The sequence below is a fragment of the Rhinatrema bivittatum genome, chromosome 2 (assembly GCF_901001135.1).
Source record: "Rhinatrema bivittatum chromosome 2, aRhiBiv1.1, whole genome shotgun sequence".
In the NCBI taxonomy this organism is placed as follows: Eukaryota; Metazoa; Chordata; class Amphibia; order Gymnophiona; family Rhinatrematidae; genus Rhinatrema; species Rhinatrema bivittatum.
Window position 1 is genome coordinate 764,258,017 of NC_042616.1, and position 26,158 is coordinate 764,284,174.

Genomic DNA, 26,158 nt, shown 5'->3' on the forward strand with positions numbered 1-26,158 from the left:
CAGGCACTGTCAGCTTCACATATAGCAGGAGTCGACAACGTGTAGGCGGATTATCTCAGTCATCACAAGTTAGATCCAGGAGAATGGGAATTGGTTCCCGAAGTTTTTCATCTCATCATGGATCGCTGGGGCACAGTGGCTCATTGGATTAAGAAAGTGGTGTCAGTGGCCTATGTGGATTCCGGGATGCCTCTTCAGAGGCAAGTTCAGGTACGTTTGACCCGGGTGTAGGTAATTTCCTGAGCAGAATTGCGTTTGCTTTCTCTGGCAGAGATTTGTAGAGCGGCGACGCGGTCTTCCTTGCATACATTTGCCAGGTATGACTGGGTGGATGAGACGGCACCAGAGGATTCTGCCTTCGCTAGGGCAGTGCTACTTGGACCTCAGGCAGCCTCTCACCCTTTTGGCGAGTAGCTTTTGTATATCCCACTGGTGTAAACTGGCTTGCCCAGATGAAGAGGAAGATGAAATTACTTCTTACCTTATAATTACCTTTCCTCGAAGTAGGGCAAGCCAGTCCATCATTCCACCCTGGGCTGTTTTTGGGGTGGCTGACTTTCTTCTGTTTTGCTAGATCCTTATCAAGGAAGGAATGAGATTCAAAGATCTCCCAAGGAGCTGGACTAGCACAAAACTGGGTAAGTCCCGTTTTTTCTAGGATATTCTGGTTTTCTGATTGTCCTAGGTGACTATTGTTAGCGGAGCTGAGTCCACTGTTTCCATTTATAAAAAATAAAAAAAACAACACAAGGTTAATTTTGAATATTGTTTGTAGGATGTGATATTTCTTGTTGATGGTTAGTGGTTAGTGTCCACAGTTTGCTTTTGAAGAAAATACTGACTGGCTGGTACCCGAGGAGAGTTATATGAGGGTGACATCAGCGAATCATTGTTCTCCGTCTCCATCTGCTGGTTAGAGTACTCAAACCACTGGTGTGGACTGGCTCGCCCTATTTCGAGGAAAGGAAATTTAGGTAAGAAGTAATTTCACCTTTTAGTAAGCACTGAAGACCACTTATGACTCTGAGGTTTTGATTTAGGGGAGGGGAGGAGGCTGACCTTAGGGGAAAAAACAAAAAACAAAACTCACCAACCATTAATGCCAATGTAAAGATCCAAGTCTATTATAGCAGCTGCTTCTTCTTTTGTGCCATCAAAGGAATGAACCTAAAATCACAAGTATTTCTATTTTTAACATTTACTGGAAACAATATCACGAGTACATTCATGCAGGACCAGTCTGGTGGTCTTTAGTGGTTGGTGCATAGTGAAGTCACTGAAAATGTCCAGGTCTGGGAACAAACTTTGGCTCTCCTTTCGTCTCAGGGTCTGTGTCGGTCAGAGGTGCGCGATCATCGCTGAGGAAGATGGGAAATGTAAAGGAGGGGACGGACTGTGACCTGGCGGTAAGAGCCCCCACTGGCAGAAAATTCAGTGCGCAAGGACTCTCTGTGCAGAAGAAGACTGTTAGGCCTGAATCCTGAGATGCTGGATCTTTGATGCGGATAGGTAATGGGAGAAAGCTGCCACAGGAACCAGAGGATCAAAGGAAATCGCAACATGACAGTCCGTTCGGAGACCGTGAATGCCCTAAATGCATCTCTAATTAACCAAAGCCCAGGGAGATCATGTTAAAAGAATGCTGGGGCACAAATCAGCAGAGACCGAATGAATCTGCCATCGCTATAACATTTTACTTTTTTTTTTTTTTTTAAGTTTTAAAATTTGGGGAGGGCAATTTTTAAAGCTATTTCCACGGGTAAAACAGTGTTTTGAAAGTTGTGCGCCCTCAACACGTGTTCTTTTACCCGCATACTGTGGCATCATTCCTGGGCATGGGAATTACGTTGGGGAGGCGGTAGCAACGGTGATGACGACAACAACAAACGTTCAGAGTTTGGGATTTTCAAACCTAAACCTGTTATTCAGTCTGGAAAAAACCCGCAGAAAAAGTGGGCGCAAATCTCAGCCAGTACTTTATTCCTATGGCAATAAAGCCAAACTATACACGTTTTTTCTTTATTGGGTCAAACGGTGCAGATAAAATTCCTCATGGTGTTTGCATATATGCAGGCAGTTTGATTATTGCCCCCATTATATCTAATTATTCAGCCACTGCAGGTTCCTACAACTGATCTATAGGGCACCTATGACGGGATACACAAAGCAAAAGAGGCGACACTTAAATCTTGGGAACCTTTAGAAACACGCTTTCAAGCTCTCCAAAGTATCTTCTGTACTTCACCATTTACAAGAGAAATCTATGCAGTGGCTGCAGTAGAATGATCCACTGAACAGTCATCCAAAAGAACAACATTCGGCCAATCAAGCTGCAGCTGTTAATTATTTAAAAGGACAGACTCGTAAACTGCAAAGCAGAAAATCAGAAATCATGACCTTTGGTTTTAGGTCTCTCAGCTATTCTGATGTTTTGTTTGACAGAAATATTTCCAATTTAGAGAGAAAATTTTCAGAACGTTATTTTTTGCAGGTTAAACACGTGATTAACTGCGCAAAAAAGCCATCGGAAAACTGCCCCCCCCCCCCCCCCCCGCGACTGGATTTTCAGGATACCCACAGTGAATATGCATGAGACTAATTCATATACAATAGAGGCAATGCAGACAAGTTTATCTCCTGCGTATTGCTGATATCCTGAAAACCCGACCTGCTTGTGGCTCTTGGTCACCCCCTGTTCTTCTTTATTGCCTTTATAACCGACAGCCTCTCTCAGCCCAGTCAGTCAGCACAGGCACCTTAGACCCTCCCCCACATCCTGACATTAATGATCTCGGAGTGCAGACTTCCCAGTGAAGGAAGCTGCTGGGGGAGGAGAAGGCAGTACAGCTGCACAGCCCCAGTATTCCTCTCTTGTGGCCTAGTACTATTTTTAATTTTTATCTTTTAACCACATGCAAGAGCTCATCTGGCAAAGACCATGCTCTGAATGGCACCAAAGGCCAACCAAGAAGAGCTGCCATCAGCCAAATCCTTCTGCCCTGGGAGAACCTGTTGAATGGGACCAAGCGAAGCTCTTAAATCCAACTTCAAAAGACGTCCACACACTGCATTGTACTTACTACTCCTCCAACACACCGGTCTCGATTTCTTCTCATTATATCTGTGGGGGGAAAACAGTCACGTCAAAATAACAAAAAAAAAAAAAAAAGCAACTAAATAAAATAAAAGCTTAGTTTTTCTAACAAGAATTGTTGATGCTATATCTAATGGGCACAAGAACCTACCTAAAAACTCCTTGTGTGAATTTCTACAGTGAAGGAACATTGGCAACTTTGTTTGCTCGGACAGGTCAAATTGTTTTTCAAAATATCTGCAGAATGGAAACAATTTCAAAATGCAAAAAAGAAAAAACAATTAAATCAATAAATCCCTCAAAGAGCTCTCCAGAAATCTCTCTGCTGGGCTGTGCTTGGCTTGAACTGTTCCGACAGTTTGATTTCTGTGTTCCTCAAGCCTTCCATATCCTTTACACGCCCCAAAGAGCCGCCTGGTTCCGGGGAAAGCGCGGCTAACTCTTTCGGGAGATCAGAATATGCATCGGGGGGGGGGGGGGGGGGGGGTTACTGGTCTACTATTTACGGGAGTCTTGAGTTGACATACTGATTCAGAAATTGTTCAGATGGTGGGGGGAGGATAATGGGAAGCGGAACTGACTATGTGGAATGTATTCTATATCGGCAAAGCACTTTGGAGAAAGACACTACCTAAAAATCACATCAGCAGCATTCAGGTTTCCGGGCTTCATCCCCTCCCCCACCATCTTCACTTTTTTTTTTCATATTCTGTTGTAAAACTGTTTCTTCAATATTTTTATACCGTTCTTTTGACGACGTATTAGTAAATGAGGAATTATTGTATTTTCCATTTATTTTTAAGTTCCTGGGTCCTTCTGGGCACTGCCTTTTCCCTGCCTGTTCTGGTGCACTCACCCTTCACAGCGTAAGACCGACCTGACGCAGTCTCAGAGGAGCATTCTAGTTGGCTCTTGGTGCATAAGCTGACATCAAAACATGCAGAGAGTACACATGTATGAGCACACAAAACACAAAATTATCTTCAACTTCTATGCATTATTTATTCATTCCAAGGAAAGGTGTGGAATACACTTGATTAATTTCGTCAAACATGCCACGTGCTTGAGACTGAGGGAGGGACAGCAGCTGTTCCTACGGTGGTGCCCCTGCCAAGAACTGAGCTGCAGTGAGGACAGTTGTGTCACCTGGGCATGTGGTCTGGTATGATGGTCATGGTGGGGGAGTGGGGAGGCAGCAGGTTATTAAATAGCGACAGAAAAATAGAAAGGAAAAAAGACGTTTGGTTATAGGCATTTGATCTCCAGAGAGTGTAGGCTCGTGCTCTTGATCTGTCCACTTTATATCTAATAAATGAAGTTCAATTCTTTTGTAAGAGCTACATTATTACTACTGCCTGGCATTTTCCACTGTGGCCCAGGGCTGGGCTTTTGGCAGCCCCTTCAGACACACTGTGCTGACCTCTACGAGTGCTAAGATATTTTCCCCTATCTTATCCCCCCCACCTGTCACTGGGACGATCCTCAGTTAAGAGGCACTGACTGTCCTTTCTTAAAGGGATCGCTGCAGAGCAATAGCCAATAGAGATGGGCTTTCTTTTTGGCCCGCCGTGGGAAATTTCGTATTTCCCGCGATTCAGGCCTTTTAATTTCGGGGAGATCCAAATTTTGGGTTAGTGTGCACTGAACTCAAAAATGAATTTTAGTTGAAATTCCTAATTCGTCCTGGTTCAGGGAGGCCGAAACCCGAACGAGTTTTTCCCAAAATTTCGGGAAAAATTCGTTTTTGGTGGCATGAAGCTGACCCCACAAAATGACAAAAGACAAAAAACAAAAAAAACAAATGCCTTACTGGTACACTCGACTCTCCCATTTCTTATTGTCAGGAATCTCTGACTGCAGCGTTAGACATGAAACTTAGCATGATAAATGGTATCAGTGAACGGTACAGATAGACAAAGAAAAACCATGGGGAAATAGCCAGCCCCCCCCCCCCCCCCACTATCCAGAGATTTATTTATTTATTTAATTCTTTTATATACCGACCTTCATGACAGGGGTCATATCAAATCGGTTTACATGAAACAAGGGGAAAAAACCATTGTTATCAATCATTTAACAGTAAAATAATCAGAGGAGGTAAAAAGTTACATATAACAAGGAGATCGAACTTGGGAATAGAAGAAAGAGAAAGACAGAGGGATAACCATTGTGATAAAAAGGGTATCACTATGTAAATTGTCCTGTAGGTTTGAGATGTGGAGTTCTGAAAGTGAATAGATTAAGGGAAAGCTTGGCTAAATAGCCAGGTTTTAAGTTTTTTTCGAAATGTTTGTAGGCAGGGTTCCTGTCTGAGGTCTGGAGGTAAATTGTTCCAAATAGAGGGACCCTGCTATCGAGAATGTTCTTTCTTTGGTTGCAGTGAGGCGTGAAGTTTTGTTAGGAGGTACATGGAGAGATCCTTTGTATGATTCTCTGATGGGTCTGGATGAGGAATGAAGTTTGAGGGGGAATTGGAGTTCCAACGGGTGTTGTTTGTGGATCGTTTTGTGGATTATGGTAAGGGATTTGTGTAAGATTCGATAGTTTATTGGCAGCCAATGTAGGTTCTTTAAGATGGGGGAGATGTGATCTCTGCGATTTGTATTGGACAAGACTCTAGCTGCTGCATTCTGGAGCATCTGCAATGGTTTTGTGGATGAGAGTGGAAGCCCCAGAAGAAGTGAGTTGCAGTAGTCAATCTTGGCAAAGAGTGTGGCTTGGAGGACAGTCCTGAAGTCATGGAAAAACAGGAGGGGTTTAAGCCTTTTTAGGACTTGCAGTTTGTAGAATCCGTATGTTGTGTTGTTAATGGATCATCAACTAGTCTCTGTGAAAAAGCAGTGCGGATGTAGAGACAGATGGAAGGACCTCAGGGTTTTTAATGATTACTTTGGATCTGATTTTTGGACAATTGTCATGCATTTCTTCCTTTTTTTTTGCGTAGAGGGGAGTGTTGCTTTTGAGATAGTTGTATTGCTGTACATGTGGTTTACTTAGGATTCATTTCTTGTAGGCAGACAAGAGGCACCGCGAAGCCTTTACATCTGCGGTTGGCTTTGATTCTCATTTTATGCATGGTGGTTATCTCCGGCATAAATAATATTTTAATTTTGTTCTTGTGTGCTCTTTTATTAATTTATTAAATGTTTTAGCACTGTATGTCGATATAATGATAAAATTTTTTTTGGAGTACACCACCTAGAGCCTACACCAGGGTATGCGACTTATAAATTACATAAAATCACACACATAGTGGTTCTAGCACTGTGCAAATCTTGCTGCTGCAGGAGGATTTGGGTTTTCTCACAATGGGAGGCAGTAGGTGTGACCCTGAAGGCTGTCCTCAGGTGCCTACTGGAGCCGCCTTGCAAGTTTCCTACAGCTGGGGAAGGAGTGGTAGAAATGGAGCAAACTGAACAGAAGAAAAGCAAATGTTGCTTACCTGTAACAGGTGTTCTCACAGGCCAGCAGGATGTTAGTCCTCACATATGGGTGACATCAGGATGGAGCCCAATCACGGAACACTTTTGTCAAAGTTTCTAGAATTGACTGGCACCTACTGGGCATGCCCAGCATGGCACTAACCCTGCAGCCAGCAGGGGTCCCTCTTCAGTCTTGTTTAAAGTTACAGGAAGTGCTGAAAAATAAAATAAGAAAACGTAACGATCCCAACACCGCGGGGTGGCGGGCGGGTTTCGTGAGGACTAACATCCTGCTGTCCTGCGAGAATACCTGTTACAGGTAAGCAACTCTGCTTTCTCACAGGACAAGCAGGATGGTAGTCCTCACACATGGGTGCATACTGAGCTGAGGATGTTCGAGAAATGCACCAAATGTACCCAAGATGTGCAATAGGCACAAGGACTGGGGTGGAATTTGGTAGAGGGCATCCTGAACCCTAACAGGCAGGCAGAAGGGTGTTGGTACATCAAGTTGTAAAAAGGTTGCGCAAGACAGACTGGCCGAAGATGGAATCTTGTCTTCCGGCCTTGTCTAAGCAATAATGGGCTGTAAAGGTATGGAGAGAACTCCAGGGTGCAGCCCTGCAAATGTCATGAAGCGGCACCGAGCGTAGGTGCGCTACTGAAGTCGCCTTGGCCCTCACAGAGTATGCTTTAACATGGTCTTGAAGTGGAATGCCTGCTTGCTGATAGCAAAAGGATATGCAGTCTGCCAACCAGGAAGAGAGAGTCTGTTTACCCACAGGCTGCCCCAATTTGATGGAATGGAAAGAGATGAACAATTGAGTGCATTTCCTGTGGGCGGCTGTACGGTCTAGATAGAAGGCTAGAGCCTGTTTGCAGTCAAGGGTATGCAGAGCCTATTCCCCTGGATTGCAGTGGGGCCTGGGAAAGAAGGTAGGTAGTATAATGGATTGATTAATGTGAAACTCCGATACTACCTTAGGTAATAACTTAGGGTGAGTGCGGAGTACTGCCCGGTCCTGCAGAAGTTTAGTGTAAGGCGGATAGGTAACTAGGGCCTGTAACTCACTAACTCTGTGAGCAGATGTGATTGCCAAAAGAAAAATCACTTTCCATGTGAGATAGCAAAGATCACAGGATTGGAGAGGCTCGAATGGTGGTTTCATGAGCTGCCCCAAAACCAGATTGAGATCCCAAGAAGGGGCCGGAGGGCGTAGTGGAGGCTTGAGGTGAAGCAAGTCTTTCAGAAAACGTGTTACGAGGGGGTCGTACTGAAATAGGAACATCCCCGATGCCTTTATGGAAGGCGGCCACAGCACTGACATGCATTCTGATGGAGGAAGTTTTTAGACCTGATTCTGACAAGTGCCAGAGATAGTCTAGAAACTTCGTGGTGGAACAGGTAAAGGGATCAAGGGATTGAGAAGAACACCATGACTTAAACTTGTTCCATTTGTATCGGTAAGACTTTCTCGTGGAAGGCTTCCGTGAAGCAATCAGGACACGGGAAACTGGCTCCGAAAGGTTAAGTGGCTGAAGATTAAACCTTTCAACATCCAGGCTGTCAGGGATAAAGCCTGAAGATTGGTGTGGCGTAGGCACCCGCCATTCTGAGTGATCAGAAGCGGATCCGTTCCCAAGGGAATGTGCCTGTGAATGGAGAGATCCTGAAGTATTGGATACCGCACTTGGCGAGGCCAGTGAGGTGCTATCAGGATCATGCATCCTTTGTCCTGACGTAACTTCACGAGAGTCTTCGAGAGAAGTGGAAGTGGAGGGAATGCATATAGGAGACCGGTTGCCCATGAGAGGGAGAACGCATCTCTTGGCTGTGAGTGTTGGCTGTGAGTGAGAGAGCAAAGGTTCTCTACCTTGCGGTTTTGAGGTGATGCAAAGAGGTCTATGCGAGGATGACCCCAACGTTGGAATATTGCGTCCGCTACTGTGGGGATGAGGGACCACTCGTGCGGATGGAAAGCGCGACTTAGATTGTCCGTCAACACATTGTCCACTCCCGGCAAATAGGTGGCCCTGAGGTACATCAAGTGGGAGAGGGCCTCCGCCCATATCTGCGCAGCTTCCTGACACAGTAGGTTGGAGCTCGGCCCTCCCTGTTTGTTGATGTACCACATGGCCACCTGGTTGTCTGTCTGAATCAGGATGACCTGATTGGAAAGGCGATCCTGAAATATCTTGAGAGAATATCTGATTGCTCGAAGCTCCAGGAAATTGATTTGGAGTTTGGCTTCCTCTGGAGACCAAGCTCCTTGTGTTTGCAAATCGGCCACATGGGCTCCCCAGCCAAGGTTGGAAGCATCGGTGGTGAGAATTATTTGAGGGTCTGGAGCCTGGAAGGGCAGGCCTTGGAGGAGATTGATCTGATTTTTCCACCAGGCTAGAGACTGACGGAATGAGTCGGTGATGAGGACAATGGTTGATAGAGGTTGGACGGACTGAGTCCATTGTGACCTTAGCGACCACTGCATGACTCTTTTGGCCAAGTGGGCCATTGGGGTAACCTGTACTGAGGACGCCATGTGTCCCAGTAGGATGAGGAAGTGGCGTGCAGTCGTGCAGCGCTGAGACTGTAGCTGGTGTGCAAGCTTGCTGTTGAGGCAGAAATGCCTTTGCCCGCAAGGGGTCCAAGTCTGCCCCTATGAAGCAGGATTTTGCGTAGTTGACGAGAAATCCTAGCGAAATCAGAGTGTGTAAAGTAAGACGTAGGGACGACAGAGCAGCTTGCTGAGTGGGATCCCTGATCAACCAATCGTCTAGATAGGGGTAGACATGAACACCTTGAGTCCTGAGGAAGGCTGCTACTACCTCGAGGCACTTAGTGAAGACTCGTGGTGCAGATGCCAGGCTGAATGGGAGCACTCGGTATTGATAGTGCTTGGGGCCTACTAGAAATCTCAGGAACCTGCATTGAGATGGATTTATCGCAATGTGCGTGTACGCATCTTGGACATCGAGAGAGCAGAGCCGGTCTCCTCTTTGCAGAAGAGGAAGGAGGGAACCTAAGGTTACCATCTTGAACTTTTCTCGTTGGAGGTACTTGTTGAGGGCACGTAGGTCCAGAATTGGATGAACGCCTCCCAATTTTTGGGGGATTAGAAAGTACCGGGAATAGAATCCTAGGCCTTGTTGAGAGTAAGGTACTGGTTCTATTGCTCTGGACTGGAGGAGGAGGGAGACCTCCTGTTCCAGGAGTAGTGAGTGGTCGGATGTTCTACACGCCTGTAGAGGTGGGGAGTCCGGTGGAATGGAGAGAAAGTTCAGGCGATAACCTTGAGAGATTATGGTAAGGACCCACTGATCTGAAGTGACTGTGTGCCACCTGTTGTTGAAATGGCACAATTGACCTCCCACTGATATCTGAGGCAGTGGAAACTGGCTTCTCTATGTAGGAGTCAAAAACCGGAAGCAGGGCCCAGCTGAGGAGCTGCTTGTGGCTTTTGTTTACGAGGTTGATGAGACTGGGCCTTTTGGAAAGGTCTCATGGAACGAGTCCTAGACTGTGGTGGATAGGACTTCTTTGGATGGAAAATGACTTTTTAATATCCTTCCTGAAAGGCTGTTTGGAGGAATACTCAGAGGGCATCAGAGAGAGCTGGTGAAGGGTCTCATGATGGTCCTTGAGTTCCGCCACCGTCCGCTGAATCTGTTCCCCAAACAGATTGTCTCCTATGCAGGGCAAATCAGATAATCTGTCTTGTACTTCAGGGCGCAAGTCCGAAGACTTAAGCCAGGCCCATTTTCTTGCCGAAATAGCAGTTGCAGATACCCTGGAAGCAGTGTCAAAGATATAAGAAGATCTTATTTCATGCTTCCCTGCCTCAAAACTCTTATGTATTAGGGTTAGAAGTTGTTCCTGGAACAGCTGAGGCAGGAACTCTGCAAAGTCCTGTATCTGCTTGAATAAGACCCTGTTGTACTGGTAGGAGGCGATCCGAGAGATAAGCATCGATCCCTGGAAGACACGCCGGCCAATGGCATCCAGGAATTTCTGTTCCTTACCTGGGGGAAAGGAAGAGTGGGGTTTTGATCTTTTTGCCCTTTTTTGGGCAGATTCTACAACCACAGATTGGTGATCCAGCTGAGGTTTCTGGAATCCTGGGGCTGACTGGACCAAATAAGTGGTATCAGCTTTTCTGTTGACTGGAGCAACAGAACCAGGGTGTTCCCAGTTCTTTTTGAGGAGATCCAAAAGAACCTGGTGAATAGGGATGGAGGTTATTTCCTTGGGAGCATCCAGGAATTGTAACAGCTCCATCATTTGATGTCTATCATCTTGTTCAGTCTGCAATTGGAAGGGAAACAATTCAGACATTTCCTTCACAAAATTTATGAAGGATAGGTCCTCTGGAGGAGAACGCTTCCTGCTTTCAGTAGGAGAAGGTGGCGATGGCAAGTCATCGGTGTCTTAAGAAGAATCGTTGGTCCAGGTGTCATAGGGATCAAGACCTGCTCCTCTAGGAGCCTGAGAAGGACGGGACGATGGTATTCCTGAAGGTCCCGGTCTAGGTTCCGAAGGCATCGAGGGAAGTGCTGGAGGCACCGATGAAGGCATCGAGGGCATCTTTGGATGGATCAGTGGCGCTGATGGGCGCATCGGCATCAATGGTTGAGGCATCAGAAGAACTCCTGATGGAGGAATGCGGAACGGTGTTTCCCTCCCGATGACAGAGTAAGCGGGGAGGGCACCGGAGCCATCGATGGAAAAGCGGCTATAAGCGCTTCCATCTTTGAGAGCAGTGGTGCCAGTGCTGCCGGAATCGGATTGGTGGTAGCTTCCACACCAGTTTCGGTGTCGGAGGAACTTGGAGTCTGTGCATCGCCTTATCGATAACCTCCTGAACCATCCGGTCCAGTTCTTCATGGAGACCTGGAGCAAGCAGCCCCAGCTCCGGAAGGGAAGAAGGAGGCAGAGGCATAGCCGGAGGGACCGTCGTTAAAGGCGGAGTCGCGGCTCCTGATACCCGCCCGGGTGAGGGTTGCCTCTGTGACCCAGTTGCAGAAAGGGTCGGTGCCTTTTCTGGACAGGGTTTTTTCGATGGCGGCTCGGACGATGGTGAGGTTGAAGATTTTCCTTCCTCGATGGTCTGAGACTTGTGGTGTCGATGCTTCTCTCTACAATCCCCTCGTTCCTGAGGGGGAGTAGAGGTAGTCGAAGGCCGAGAAGTCGTTGACACCGGACGGTCACCAGTCGGTGGCCGATACTGGCGCGAAGTGGACGGTGCAGGTTCAGAAAACGTCGATGCAATAGATTGTGTCGGAGTTTGAGAACGGAAGAGAAGTTCCATTTTCTTCATTCTGGCCTTGCGACCTTTTGGTGACATTAAGGCACATTTGGTGCAATTCAGGACATCATGCTCGCACCCGAGACACAGTACACAGACTTTATGCGGGTCTGTAATGGACATGGTGCGAGTAAAGTCCGGGCACCAACGGAACATCGACGCCATGGCCTTTGAAAAATTTAGCCGTGGTACGGTCGACAGCCAGTAGGCCGCGAGGGCCAAACTTGACGGGAATCGATCGAAACCGGGTAAAAAAAAACTTACCGGAGTACCACGGAGTAAAAAATTCGAAGGAGGGATCCCCATGGGGTATGAAAGTTTTAGTAATTCCGTGAGGAAAATTCCTGTCAGGAATCTCTGTGGAGCTCCTTAACCCGCGTGGCTACTACTGTGTGGAAAAAAAGAAGACTGAAGAGGGACCCCTGCTGGCTGCAGGGTTAGTGCCATGCTGGGCATGCCCAGTAGGTGCCAGTCAAAGTTCTAGAAACTTTGACAAAAGTGTTCCGTGATTGGGCTCCATCCTGTGATGTCACCCATATGTGAGGTCTACTATCCTGCTTGTCCTATGAGAAACAGTGAGCTAAAATTAAAAAAAAAAAAAAAGCAACCCACAATTCAGCAGTTTTCCCATTTATCATATTTCTATTGGTGCTAAAAATGACAGTGCAACTCAACAAGATTGCATTTTAAATGCCTTGCCCCCAAAGTAATACTGCATGAAACAAATTCTCCTTACTTGAGCTGAGTATCTCTGGGACAAAATTCCAATCTATCAAAATCTACAAAAGAAGCAGAAGTGTTAATAACCTGCATTGTGAATCTCACAGGAAAGAGCCACTGCAGCATAAGGGAAGCTGAAAATTCAGACAGCGCTTACCTAGACCACATTCCCCGATGGCTACAACCTTCCCCTTGCTGTTCTCAACGAGATCTCGCAATTCAGTTAAATACTGCTCAGGGTCACGCTGCTCAAACTCTCCACAGCGGGTAGGATGGCAGCCGGCTGTGCTGTAAAACCTGTCTGACAATACAAATTAAACACACAAACACTTCATATCCTCAGCTACACCGGTGGGAGGTGGTGGGGAAGAGACAGTACAGAGAGGGGAGGATAAGAGACAAAGCTCCTTATCCAAGTCAGTTTTTGTAGTCCTCTTCTCTACAGCCCTGCACAGCCATGGGATCTTGTACATTCTGTGCACAGCCCTACACAGAATGTACAAGATCCCATGTGTAAATCCAAAAGCAGATCCCCCCCCCCCCACCACACACACACATTTAAATACCAAACTTTATATAACACGTACCAGAAAACATGGAATATACTTTTCCTCTCTTTGCCAATCTACTAATTGCAAGTCTGGTGGGTCTATGTTTCAACTGAACCTGGAACTTCATGCCCTGCTGAACTAATATACTAACTGACCCCTTTTATAGACCTGTGGCATGAACCAGGTTCAGCTGGTTTGTAGAAAGTATTCCTGTTTGATAGTGTGACCGTCAAGAAAGAGTGTCTTTGTATAACAACATCATTGGCCCATGAAATTGTGTTATCAAAGTTTCATGCTACTGGGGCCTATGCAAATCGGGTGCATGACTGCACTGTAAAAATATAAGGCACAGGAAAGATGACATCCCTGACATTTCCTAGTTTGGTGCAACTCATGGGCCTCACAGTGGATCCGAGGACTTGCATCGGTTCTCGTTCCTTGGTGGCACGTTCAGTGATTGTTAAAGAACTGCACCGGTGCGCACCGCCGTAATTTATAAATAAAAACGGGCTGTGCTGCGAGTCACTTGTGCAAAAATGCTTCCAGGCACAGCTGGGAGATTTCCTCAGGACTAGCGCCAATCAGAGCTGCAGGAAGACTCCCCCAGGCCATGGGGCAAGCTGCTAACAAGGCAGCAGTTCTGGGGCTGTGCCATGTGAGCAGAGCTTGCTAAGAGTGGTTACAGCAGCGAGCTGCAAACCAGGGTTCAAATCCCACTGCTGCTCCTTGTGACCCTTGGGCAAATCACTTCAAACTGCATTGCCCACTGAGGACAAGGAAACAGGCACAGTACCTGAAATGTAACCTGCTTTGAAGTACCTGAAAAGAAGAATATAATTAAATAAAAATAAGTAAACAGAGCTGTCTCCTAGTATGCAGACTGTGTCACCACCGAGGACTAATGTGAATGTTTGCTTAATCAAACACTTTTAATCCAATTTTTCTTTTTTTTTTTTTTTTTTTTTAAAGAATATTACCATTGGTCTGAGCCAGCTGCAGTGCATCCTTGCTATCCTGTAGACTTCCACCTGTAATCATAAACTGAAGAAGAAAAAAAAAAAAATCGCCAATAAACATGCATTCAGCTTTATATGAAGTGTGAAAAGAAAAAGAGAAAAATAATGGCGTCTATTTCTGAGGCATCTGCGGTTTAATGCTGTAAGCATTGGAATATCTAGTTTTTCGTTTTCCAGGAGCAGCCTGCCTCCGACATGCAAGATACCGCCCGGGGGAGAAGCTGAAGGCGCACTGAGCTTCATCTGTGCTCATCTCTACCACAGACAGCAAGCTCATTCTGGCTACCGGGGATGAGCAACTGACTCATTCTGGAAATGCAGGGCTGGTGCAGCACGATCCTTTGCTCTACATCCATCTCTGCTGCTAGATCCTAAGGCCTCTGCCTGTATCCTCACAGGGTAGAATGGATTTTATCTGATTACATTCCAAACGGATTTGGTTTATGTCTTGCTTCGCCCAAGAAAGGTTCTGCTTGTAGCAATGTTCTGCATTGCCTTTGAAAGTGTAAAATGCTTCTGCTCACTCCCTACTAATTTGAACATTTTTCAGGTTAGAAGTAGCAGGATCCAAAATAATAATTAAAAAAAAAAATAAAACAAGCACAGAGGAACAGCTGTTAGGAGAGTTAGATCTGCAGTCTCAGGTGTTTGCCTGCAATATCTGTAAGCTTACCATGCAAACTATTAATAGTTATGGGGCCAATTTTAAATCCTACGCACGTGCGGGGTACATTTGTGCGCGCTACCCGGCGCACACAAATGTACACCCGATTTTATAACATGTGCGTGCATCAGAGGAATGACAGGCCGAATCATCTATTGTGGGGTCTGAACCTGTTACCCGTCTGATGGATTAAATAGCACCGCCCTCACGCCAGCATAAAGTGTGTTCAGACCCCAGCATGGCCACCTTAGGCTTTCATTCTGCTTGGAATGACAGAGATGACGGCAGAAAAGAACCTTCTGGCCCACCCATTCTGCCCTTGCACGCCTGCCTACTGTACTGTCACAGGTCCGACTCGATTACTGATCTTCTCCCTCCCTCTTCTACAAAGATCCCTTTGTGTCTATTTCATGACGAGTACTGACAATGACTGGTAATTAGTCTAAAAAAAAAACAAAACAAAAAAAACCACAAAAATCTGGAGCACCTTACTTGCTAGGAAAAGTAATCAGAAGGTCCATGCATTAAGCAGCAGAGAAAGCTAACAGTATGCTCAGGCGCACAAGGAAAGGTAACACTATCCTTCTGCAGGTCACTAGGGAGACCCTACCCTAAGTATTGTGTACAGTTCTGAAGGCCACGAAGAGCAGGGAAAGAATGGATGCAGTTCAGGAAAGGGCTACCAAAATGTTACAGGCCAGGGCCTGATGCATAAAGCCCTGACAGAGAGGATTTGAATTCCCTAAGTGTTCTTGCCAGAAGGGAGAGGGGAAATATTTAGCAGAGAGTTTCCCTAACCTCTCCCAGGGCACATGATCACCACAACGAAAATGCACGAGATAGATTTGCATAACACTGGGTCTCCAAAGTATACTCTTCCAGCTAAGAACAAAAAAAAAAAGAAAAAACCCCCCAAACCTTGCCTTTCCTTAGTATAGTGGGCAGTGGGAAAGACCAGGAAAGGCGATGACACAGCTAGAACAGTCATACGAGCTTGACAGCCTACACTAACAGCTGAGAGATATCCTTGGCTCCAGTGGTGTAGGGAGGGACAACTGGGCGGGCCAAATGACCCTTAACCGCCAATATCTACTGTGATACTGAGGACGATTTTCAAAACCATTTACATGGGTAGCCAGGATTTGTGCCCATAAATTGGCCATCTGAACAGATGTTCTTTGAGCCACGCTTAGGGGAGGTGCTCGTGCACTTTGTGCAGGATGGGGAGATAACGCGCACAGGCGCTATTTTTCAAGCCTGAATGCTTTTGTTTTCATTGTGTAATAGTCACGGCATATTTTTTTTTTTTTTTTTAATTTTCCCTGGAGAATCTCCCCGCACATAAACACCGGGCGCCGTCCGTGCAGCCAGACTCAAAGAGAAAGGGCATGAGGGTGCACAGTCCACGGGTAAAGAGGGCCACGGTGGATGGTTTTGGAAACCGCCGCCTTGGGTCAGCACCTCTAGCCAATCATTTCTGTAAGGAAGTCACTGAACTGTAACAGATTAAACCTGAGGGGGTGGGGTAACACGTTTGCTTAAGCTTTGGAGTGGGGAAGGTTCTTTCAACAGAACCCGAACGAGTTGTATTCAGCCTTACGCCATGAGCTGCGCTTGGCAGAGCTCATGACCCCCCACTCGAAAACAAAAGACCGTAACGTGGGAGGGGGCTTACAGGTGGAAGACTTTGGCCGGCAATGCTCAAAATTAGTGTGGCAAAAAGGTATAAAATGTATTTAAAAACAAGGAAACTTTACTAGCGGATGCTTCAGCAGTCCCCGTTTCCTGTCTTTATCCCTGAACCTTCTGGAGTACTGCTCTGCATTTCTGGAAATGTTACAACTCAAAAAAAGGAGAAATGCTGTGGCTCCATGAAGTTAAATCCCCTAATTAGGAGATCTGTCCTTCAAGATGCAGAGCAAGAAACAAAAACCTCCCATTACCCAAACCACCATCTCCTCACCCACCCTGCAAACCCTCCCCCCCCCAAATAAAAGCACATTAGAACAAAAAACTTGTGAATACCAAAATCTGAGCCCTGAACATTACCTTCTGTGCCCCTGCTTTGACGGCACGCTCTATTATATCCCCAAAGTCATCTGTAAAAAGACAATAAAACAAAAATCCAGGGTATTTAAAACCTGTCTGCTGCAGCAAAGCAAAGATGAAAAATGCTCATACAAATCCATACCCTCAGGTTATATTACTAAGAAGAATCCTTCTCCTGCTAACACACTGAGTGAGGAGGCAGGATGGGCTATACACCCAGCCCTTCTGAAACCTAATGCCAGGATTACCAACCCCAGCTGAGGCAGGAGGCTCATGTTAGCTGAGGAAGAGGAAAAATTGAAATTACTGTTCAAAGAAAAAAAAACAACTGAGAAATTACTTATCTGCTAATTTAGTTTTCCTAGCATGTAGACAGATGGACTCAGGACCAGTGGGTTTATGCTCCCCTGCCAGCAGATGGAGACAGAGCCAGCTGACGTTACAGTACATAACACCCTGCAATGACCCCAGCCTGCCAGTATTCTCTTCAAAAGCAACTGTGGACAGACTAGCAAAAAACATAATTAAAAATAGACAACCATAAACCAAACATTGAACTCACATAAGATTCTAGGTACCCCAAGCTAGGGACTGGATGAACACTTACCAGTAACTGCTTGGGACCCAGAGCCCCATCTGTCTACACTAAGACAAACAAAATTATCAGGTAAGTAATTTCTCCATTTCCCAGCGTGTAGACAGATGGACTCAGGACCAGTGGAATGTACCAAAGCTACTCCCCAACAGGGTGGGAGGTTGCCTGCGGTCTAGTCAAGTGCAGAAGTAGCCTAATGGTTAGAATCCTACTGTCGCTCCTTGTGACCTTGGGCAAGTCACTTTACCCTCCATTGCCTCAGGTACAAACTTAGATTGAAGCCCTCTGGGGAAAGGGAAATACCTACAGTACCTGAATGTAATCCACTTTGAAGCACTGAAAAAAGTGAAAAGCGGAATATAAATCTAAATAAATAAATAAAAATAAAACAGTCAACAAGGAACGTGCAAAGGCTGCATCCTCACAGGCCTGCATCCAGATGATAAAATGTGGAAAAGGTGACTAAAGAGGACCAGGTCACAGCTCAGCATATATCGATGGGAGACAGACTAACCTCTGCCCATGACACTGCCTGAGCCCTAAACTGAATAAGCAATGGTTTTCCAGCATCAACATATATGGCCGTGACCACCTCCTTAATCCAACGAGCTATGGTAGCCCGCAAAGCCGGAGCGCCCTGCTTCCTCCTGCCATGGAGAACAAACAGGTGTTCTGTCTTTCGAAAAACTCAAGAGACCTCCAGATACTACACAACAAGACGCTTAACATCCAAGAAGCGCAAAAGGTGAAACTCCTCCGCATCCCTGACCTTATCCAAGGATGGCAAGGATATGGATTGATTCAAATGAAAGTTCGAGACTACCTTGGGCAAGAAGGATGGATCAGTACGCAGCTGTGAAGCCCTCCGAGTTACCCAAAAGAACAGCTCCTGGCAAGACAAGGCCTGCAGCTCAGAAATCAGACACGCAGAACATACAGCCACCAAGATCAATAACCGTAAGAAAAGGCTAGACAGTAGTCGGAACTTAGGGTCCACCAAAAGTCCGGCACTAAATTAAGACTCCCTCATAGAACCGGTAACCTCAAGGGAGGCCTAAGGTGCTTCGCTCCCTTCAAAAAATGGGCCAGATTAGGATGAGACGACAAGAAAACACCATTCACCAGGCCTCAAACAGCAAGAGCTGCAACTTGCACCTTCAAGGAATTAAGAGCCAAGCCTTTATTCAATCCATCCTGCAAAAAATCCAGAATGAGAGGGATCTTAACTAAATGAGGAAGAACACACTGCTCCTCACACCAGACCTCAAAAACTCTCCAAACCTGCATATAAGCCAAGGAAATGGAGAACTTGCGAGAGCGGAGCAAAGTGGTAATAACCACGCTTTAACAGGCGAGCCCTCTCAAGGGCCAAACCAAAAGACAGAATCAAGTCAGATTCTCATGAAGAATCGGTCCCTGCTGAAGCAGATCCATGTGCGGAAGATGAAGAGGGGCGTTTACCAGAAGACGTCACTAATCTGCATACCACGGATGCCTGGGCCAGTCTGGTGCCACCAAGAGTACTAGCCCCCTGCGATCTTACGAATTATCCTGCCCAGTAAGGGCCACGGAGGAAAGGCATAAAGCAATTTGTCTTCTAGCCAGACCTGTACAAGTGCATCTATTCCCAGGGATCACGAATCTCTCCTGCGACTGTAGAAGCGAGGAATATTTGCATTTCAAGAAGTCACCAGCAGGTCAAGGAACAAAAGGCCCCAGTGACCCACAATCAGTTGAAATGCCTCGGCTGACAACATCCACTTTCCTAGGTCCAGACTCTCCCTGCTGAGAAAGTCCACTCTTACGTTATCTTTTCCTGCAATGTGAGAGGCCGAGATCATCTGCAGATGACCTTCTGCCCAGTCCATCAGCTGGTCTATTTCCTGCAACGCTTGCTGGCTCTTGGCTCCTCCCTGGCAATTAATATAGGCCACAGTCATCACGTTGTCCGACATCATGTAAACCGCTCGATTCCACAGCCTATGGCTGAACTGCAAGCTTTTTTGACATGTGATATCTGATGGTTCTGATGGAGAGGTGAATACCCTGTAAAGAGATTTGGATTATAAACTGACAAATAAGATTGTGAATCTGAATAAATGTTGTTGAAAATTCAGATTGGATACTTGATATTGGGTTTGAGGAACTGAGGTATTTGAAGGTGGGAAGTCGGTACCTGTTATGTTGATGAGTCCCTGAAGAAGCCCTGACGAGGGGGTGAAACAAGGATCTTTGTTGGACGGAACATACGAATTACAAGGAATTATGTTTGTGTAAAAACATTTGGAGAGAAACCCGAGTGGATCGGGGTGATTTTACCCGTGGTGTGCGAAGGCAATTAGAAGAGAAGGAATATTGAGGGAAATACTACAAACAAGATTGGATACATGGTATTATAAGAAGATGAAATATTGAGGAAATTATTATAAAACATATAATATTGGGCACACATGGACAAAATGATGTATTAAAATAATTTGTATTTAAATATTAGGTATTGGTATATGTATGTATACAGTGTCACGATGTTCTCAGGTGTTTGTATTTTAATAGTATGAATGTGAGTTGAGTGGGTGTGTGTTAGTTTAAATATTGTTTAGTAAGAAATGTGATTTTACAGTGTGTGATATCAATAAAATCATTGCATGAATATATTATACACACAAATTATTCTCTTTATGTGTATGTAACTATTGAACTGCAAGCATGCCAGACATACCACCCAGGCCTCCAGGCAATTGATGTTCCAGCGGGACTCTTTGGCATTCCAGTGCCCCATGGCCATTAAATCCAGTCAGTGAGCCCCCCAACCACGGAGACTCACATCTGTCGTGAGTACCAAGCAGGCCGGAAAGGCAAGGGAACTCCCTTTCTCAGATGATCCTCCTGCAACCAAGACTGGAGGTGGGAGCAGATTTCCATTGGCAAGTGAAGCCAAACCGCATAATCCTGAGATTGTGGGTTCCAACAAGATAGCAGAGCGCTGAAGAAGACGCATATGCGCCCTTGCCCAAGGCACCCCTTCAAGGCTAGCTGCCATCAAGCAGAGTACCTGAAGGTAGGACCACACCGTCGGGCGTATGGTGTTTATCAATTGATGCACTTGAGACATTAATCTCTGGATTCGCACGTCCGGTAGCAAAACTCTGTCCTGTTCTGTGTTGAACTGGACCCCAGATACTCCAATGACTATGACGGTTGAAGATTGCTCTTGGTCAGGTTCACCACCCAACCAAGCTCCTGCAATTAGGTCAGCATTATCCCTTCAGCCCTAAAAAGAGACAGTGAAAGACAGCAGCTTGGAAGAGGCATGGGCGAGGGGAGCGAGAACGAGATGGCAGCACAGGAAGCAAGAGACGGCATGGGGGTAACGTGCAGGGAGCGGCACTTACAACCCGAAACACCTTGCTGGCCCCTCTGAATGGGCCATTTTGGGCTTTATTTGCCGTTATTTACTGTGCTACTATGTAAAGGAGGTGGAGGGAAGAAAGATGAATGAATTCAGAGACTGGGGAAATACAAGGACGAGAGACAGAGAAATGACAGCCAGAAAATAGAGGGGGGCACAAAGGAATGAGGAGCAAGGGTGGAGAGTTGAAGGGCAAAATGGGGAGAGATGGGAAAGGAAGGCCAGGAAGACAGAGATGAAATGGAGACAGTAGGGTGAGAAGCCCCAGAGAAGAGAAAGGGGTCAGTACGTCACTTGAGAGTTCAGGAAAAGACTTTATGGAAGGAGGCGGCCCAAAACCTTGGTTCTGGCATCTGTTACAAAAACATTTGAGATTCTCTGCCTAACCAAGAGGTTTTGGGATCTCCTGGGTCCCTTTTCAGATGTAGTGAAAACTCCTTTGGATAATTCTTAAGACACCAGGTTTTTCTACAACCAATATGGCTCCCAGAGCTCTGCACTACAGAACAGATTTCTGACATGCAGATACTGGGTTTCTATTCTCTTTCTTCATTTCTAAATAAAAGCCAGTGATGTATTAGTATGTGGCTGATGAGATTGTGCCGGAAGCATTGGCGATGGACAATCAGTGTGGAGCAGTAAAGGAGACGGGACACCAATGGGGACAGACACACAGCTATCCTAGAACGGTGCCCCCTGCCCGCAGCGAGGGAAGGGGCCAGCTCTCGCCAGAGTTAGCTCAGAAAGCCACTTTTGCTACAGTGGCCCAAATTCAACCAACTGGGAAGCAAAAAAAAAAAAAAAATCAGTCTCTCTGCACTTGCTTTTTTTTTTTTTTTTTTGCTGCCTTGGTTGCCTTCACTAAAGGCATAAAGAACAATTAGGCCGATTCAGTAAAGTCCGCGGGAGAGCAGGCGAACGCCCACTCGCCTGTGCGTGCGATACAGTATTCAAATGAGGCCCGGCTGTAGAAACGGTAGGCGCTAATTTCTGAAAGTAAAATGTGCGGCTTGGCTGCACATTTTACTTTCTGAATCGCACGCGAATACCTAATAGCGCCCTCAACATGCATTTGCATGATGAGAGCGCTATTAGGTTCGGCAGGTTGGACGCGCATTTTCCGCCCCTTACTGAATAAGGGGTAAGGGAAAACGCGCGTCCAACTGTATCAGCCTGAATGTTATTAATATTACTTATTAGGAAGATAAATTACATGCCAAAGGTCACAGAGAGAGTCAATAGTGAAGATGACCGGACCTACTGCCCTAGTTCTCCTCACTCACAGTTCAATCATCAAACCGTAAAACCCTGCAAGCTCCTGCAATCGTGCTATAGTGTTACTGCAATGGGATTCTATCCCAAAAGCAAGACGGAGAGCAGTGAGGTGCCCAAGTCCCCGGAGGAGATGATGATGATGGAAGCTCACCCAGAGCAGGGGCGCAAGGGGCAGGACAACCTCTCTGGGCACACAGACAGCGCTGAAGAGTCCAGCCTCTGGGCTCCCGGCAAGGTGTATTTATTAATTTATTTTTATTTAAAATGCAAAATATTCTGCAACTTCCAAATTAAAATATTTGTACAGGGCTTCTTAACCAGCAAGCGACAGCGGGAAGAAAGGAAAACCCTTTCATATTTTCAGAATAAGATTAAAAAAAAAAGTAATAATTACAAAACGATTGCTTTTTATTCTTACATAAATTCTAAATTATTTATAGAATCACAGGGGGGAAATAACCGCATGTTTGCTGTCCAGCTCATGGAAGCTGCAATACCAGACAGCTGCCACGAGATCAACTCACCGGGATGCTTCCGGGTACCTCGGTAAATCCCTCTGAACATAGGATCAGTCAGGTTGATGCCAATATCTAAAAACAACACAGATGATTACTGTGAGGCAATGCTCCTTCTGTTATACAGCTTTAGAAAAAAAAAGCCCTTGTGCACAAGCTTAATATGGTACTTGGTCACCCCATCCCAAAAAAAGACAAAGCAGACATAGAAAACATACAGAGAAGGGCAACAAAAATGATGAAGGGGATGGAAAAGCTCCATTATGGAGAAAGGCTTAAAATAGATTAGGGCTCTCTATAGCTTGGAAAAGAGATGTATTTTATTTAATTATTTAAATCTTTTTATATACCGACAGTCGTTGTGAACATCTCATCGGTTAACAAAAAACAGAAAGCAGCAACAGGCTTTACAATAAACGATACGATAAGAGAGAACAAAAAAATGAGTACAATAAATGAGAACCTTGCAAATGTGAAATAATCGAAGGGGAAGGGACTAAAGGCTAAAAGGGGGAGGTGGGAGGCTTATACAGAGAGCATAAAATATAACTGGCAAGAGGATGACCTGCGTAATAAATTTGCAAAAGGCGGGAGGCAGGAGGAGGGCCTTCAAATTAATTTACAAGGAAGAAGCTTATGTACATTGGCGGCTATAGCACAGATGACAGAGGGGATGTGATAGAGGCTTATAAAATCATGAGTGGGGTGGAACGGGTAAGTAGGGAATGATTATTTACCCTTTCAAACAACATTAGCGCTAGGGGACGCTCCATGAAACTAGCAAGCAACAGATTTCAAACAAATCACAGGAAGTATTTTTTTTCACTCAGCGCACAACCAAGCTATGGAATCTGTGGCCAGAGGATGTGGTCAAGGTAACCAAAACAGTGGAGTTCTAAAAAGGGTTGGACAAGTCCCTGAAGGAAAAGTCCATGAACCATTATTAGCTAGGTAGCTGTGAGAAAGTCAGCGCTTATCCCTGGAAGTGACACAGGAAAAACTAGATCAACTACTGGGTTCCCGATAGGCACTTGTGACCCGGACTGGCCACTATCAGCGACAGGATGCTGGGTTCGATGGACCTTGGTCTGACCCAGCATGACATTTTTTGTGTCCCTGTATACTTAATTCTGCACTTCAGTGTGCAGGTACTGTTTTACTCTATGATAAAGGGTGCTTCTCAGAGAAGGGGGGGGGGGACGGGATTGTTATTTTGACAAAGGCTCACTCACAGGCAGAGCCACACTTTCAGTGCCTGTGGCAGGACTCTCATCTGAAAACGAAGGCCTGCTATCACTGGCGCTCATGAACCTAACAGCACCTGAGTTGCAAGAGGCTCCTTGGTACAGTTCTAGAGCTCCTGTCATTACTATCAAAAATAGGCAGGGAGTATTACAGCAAATCATAATAGCCAATATTCAAAAAAGTGGATGAAATGGATTCAAGTTTCAAGCATCCCATAGTATTTGTTAGCTTTATGATAGGATCCTATCTCTCCCCCGATAATGGATTTTTATAAAACTAATTTTCTCACTATCAGAATGTAACCTAGTTCACAGAAGTTTGGTGCTATGCAATGAGCCAACCTGTCAATCATTATCATCTTAACAAGGGGCAAAAATCCTTTATATTTTTTATGCCAGTGGTTCTCAACCAGTGTCTCACCAAAAATTTGATACAGCAAGCTTATGCTTTCTATAACAGCCACATGTGCTTACTGCTTGAGGAGAGTGCAGAGAAAGGAGCGGGTACTTAAAATTCCTAATCATCACTCCCTGTTGCTGCTTTTCCCTCAACCCTGGCAATCACTGCCACCACCAATCCAAGCCAGAAGTGTTGCAGGCTTGCTGTATCCTGCTCCGCCATCCCGCCGCACCTCGCTCTCCCCCTCGCTTCTTGGAGTTTCAGTTTTTCTCTGAATGCTTGTTTATAATTTATGGTCTTTTATTAGATAAGAGTCCATCTGCATTCTGCTTGTTTGACAGAGGTGAGGGATTCTGCTAACTAGGATGCAGATTATGTATAGGAATCTAGAGCAGTCTGGCTTGCTCTGTTTCTCCAATAGTAAGTGTACTGTGTTCTATATTTGCAGTCTTGCTTTTCATAGGTAAGGTTGTTGCTGTTCAACTCCTGGGTGACAGTGCTCTTGTGATATGGCTGGTATGCTGGATAATTTCTAAATGTCTTTTTAGCAGGGTTTCATGTGCATCCAAGATGGCGCTGCCATGAGAGGTGTGGTGAAAGGAGCTCCTGATCCGCGAGTATTGCAAAATTATTCTTCTTCATTTTTGGGGCATAGTAGAGTGCAATGCCCCATACGAAACGTAAAGGAAGGGTCAGAGAGGACGCCCCGACCCCCTCGAGACCCTCTCTTATTCAAACAACGATAGCGGGCTTCTACCCACAAGCAGGAAATTCAACCCCGGAGAGTCCCGTGAGAGCGCCAGGTGAGAAGCAAGCACCAACGCTCATGGGAGAAGTCTCACTCAGTCCCGGGGCTCCAACTATACCCCAACCACCAAGCGCCGTAGAATGCACTGACTCAGGCCGTTCTCAGCAACGGATGGCGTCGCCTGTGATGAGCCCGATCGGGGAGAGTGCAGTGGAAGAATCTTTGGCGGTGAAAACAGCGCGAGGACTGTTAACTTCCTCGCCTTTGGTGGAAGGTGAAATCGAGGGAACTCGAATCCGTAGCGGTGAAGAAACGGCCGCTTCAGGGAGGAAGACTGCACAGCTCCGGAGGACTCAGGACTCCCAGGAAACAATTCCAATTCAGTCGGTAACTACATTACCTTATACAATGTTTGAGAAACCAAAGATCGTTACAATGGATGCACTGTGGCAAGCAATAACAGCTCTGCAAAATAATGTGATAAATCTAACTACCTCTATAAGAGAATTACAAACTGCCTTTTTTAATGTTAATCCCGTTATATCTCAACATACTGAGACCTTGGAGAAATTCGATATGGAGATAAATCAAATGAAGCAGGTACAATCTTCAATTATAAAGGGAGAAACACTCCTAAGCAAGAAAGTGGAAAATTTGGAAAATTTACAGAGATACAATAATCTTAGAATTATTAATTTTCCTAAGTGTAGGCTAGTTTCTCCAAAAGAACAATTGAAGAACTATTTTCAAGATGTGTTACAAGTATCTACAGAAGCATTACCTTCAATAACATCTGCTTATTTCGTGTCTTGGAAAAATGGTGGAGAAACAGAAAATCAGCCAGTAGAAGGAGAGTCACTGAATGTAACTGATTTAATTGAGTCTTCTTACACCTCCCAGATTGAAAGAAGAGGCACCTTGTTGGTAAAATTCAAGTTATCCTCAGATAGAGATAACTTGTTAAAATTATATTTGCATAATCGTGCCTCTCTTTATCTGGGTCAAAAATTATGGATTTATCCGGATGTCTCCAAGGACACCCAGATAAGATGGAAAAAAATTTTGGTTCTAGCAAATCAAGCTAGAACATTAGGGATACAAATTATGATTAGATTTCCCTGTAAGTGCGTTATGCGCATAGATGGTGTAAAAT

At 45.5% G+C, this 26,158-nt stretch overlaps 1 protein-coding gene across 3 annotated transcripts in view; it reads right to left on the reverse strand.

The window, feature by feature from the left end:
* TATDN1 (TatD DNase domain containing 1) overlaps window positions 1–26,158 on the reverse strand; it is a 63,803-nt gene that overhangs the window by 36,194 nt on the left and 1,451 nt on the right. Inside the window, exons 1-9 of one of the 3 annotated variants that reach the window (XM_029592004.1) lie at window positions 24,332–25,405; window positions 22,623–22,688; window positions 16,820–16,869; window positions 14,068–14,131; window positions 12,697–12,840; window positions 12,556–12,598; window positions 3,246–3,331; window positions 3,081–3,121; window positions 1,091–1,167 (exon numbers count right to left, since the gene is read on the reverse strand). In XM_029592004.1, the coding sequence (XP_029447864.1) occupies window positions 1,091–1,167; window positions 3,081–3,121; window positions 3,246–3,331; window positions 12,556–12,598; window positions 12,697–12,840; window positions 14,068–14,131; window positions 16,820–16,869; window positions 22,623–22,662 (545 nt within the window). In that variant the 5' untranslated portion in view covers window positions 22,663–22,688; window positions 24,332–25,405. Of the gene's footprint in view, window positions 1–1,090; window positions 1,168–3,080; window positions 3,122–3,245; window positions 3,332–12,555; window positions 12,599–12,696; window positions 12,841–14,067; window positions 14,132–16,819; window positions 16,871–22,622; window positions 22,689–24,331; window positions 25,406–26,158 lie in introns of those variants that run through there. The other 2 variants (XM_029592003.1, XM_029592006.1) reach the window with 2 other exon arrangements.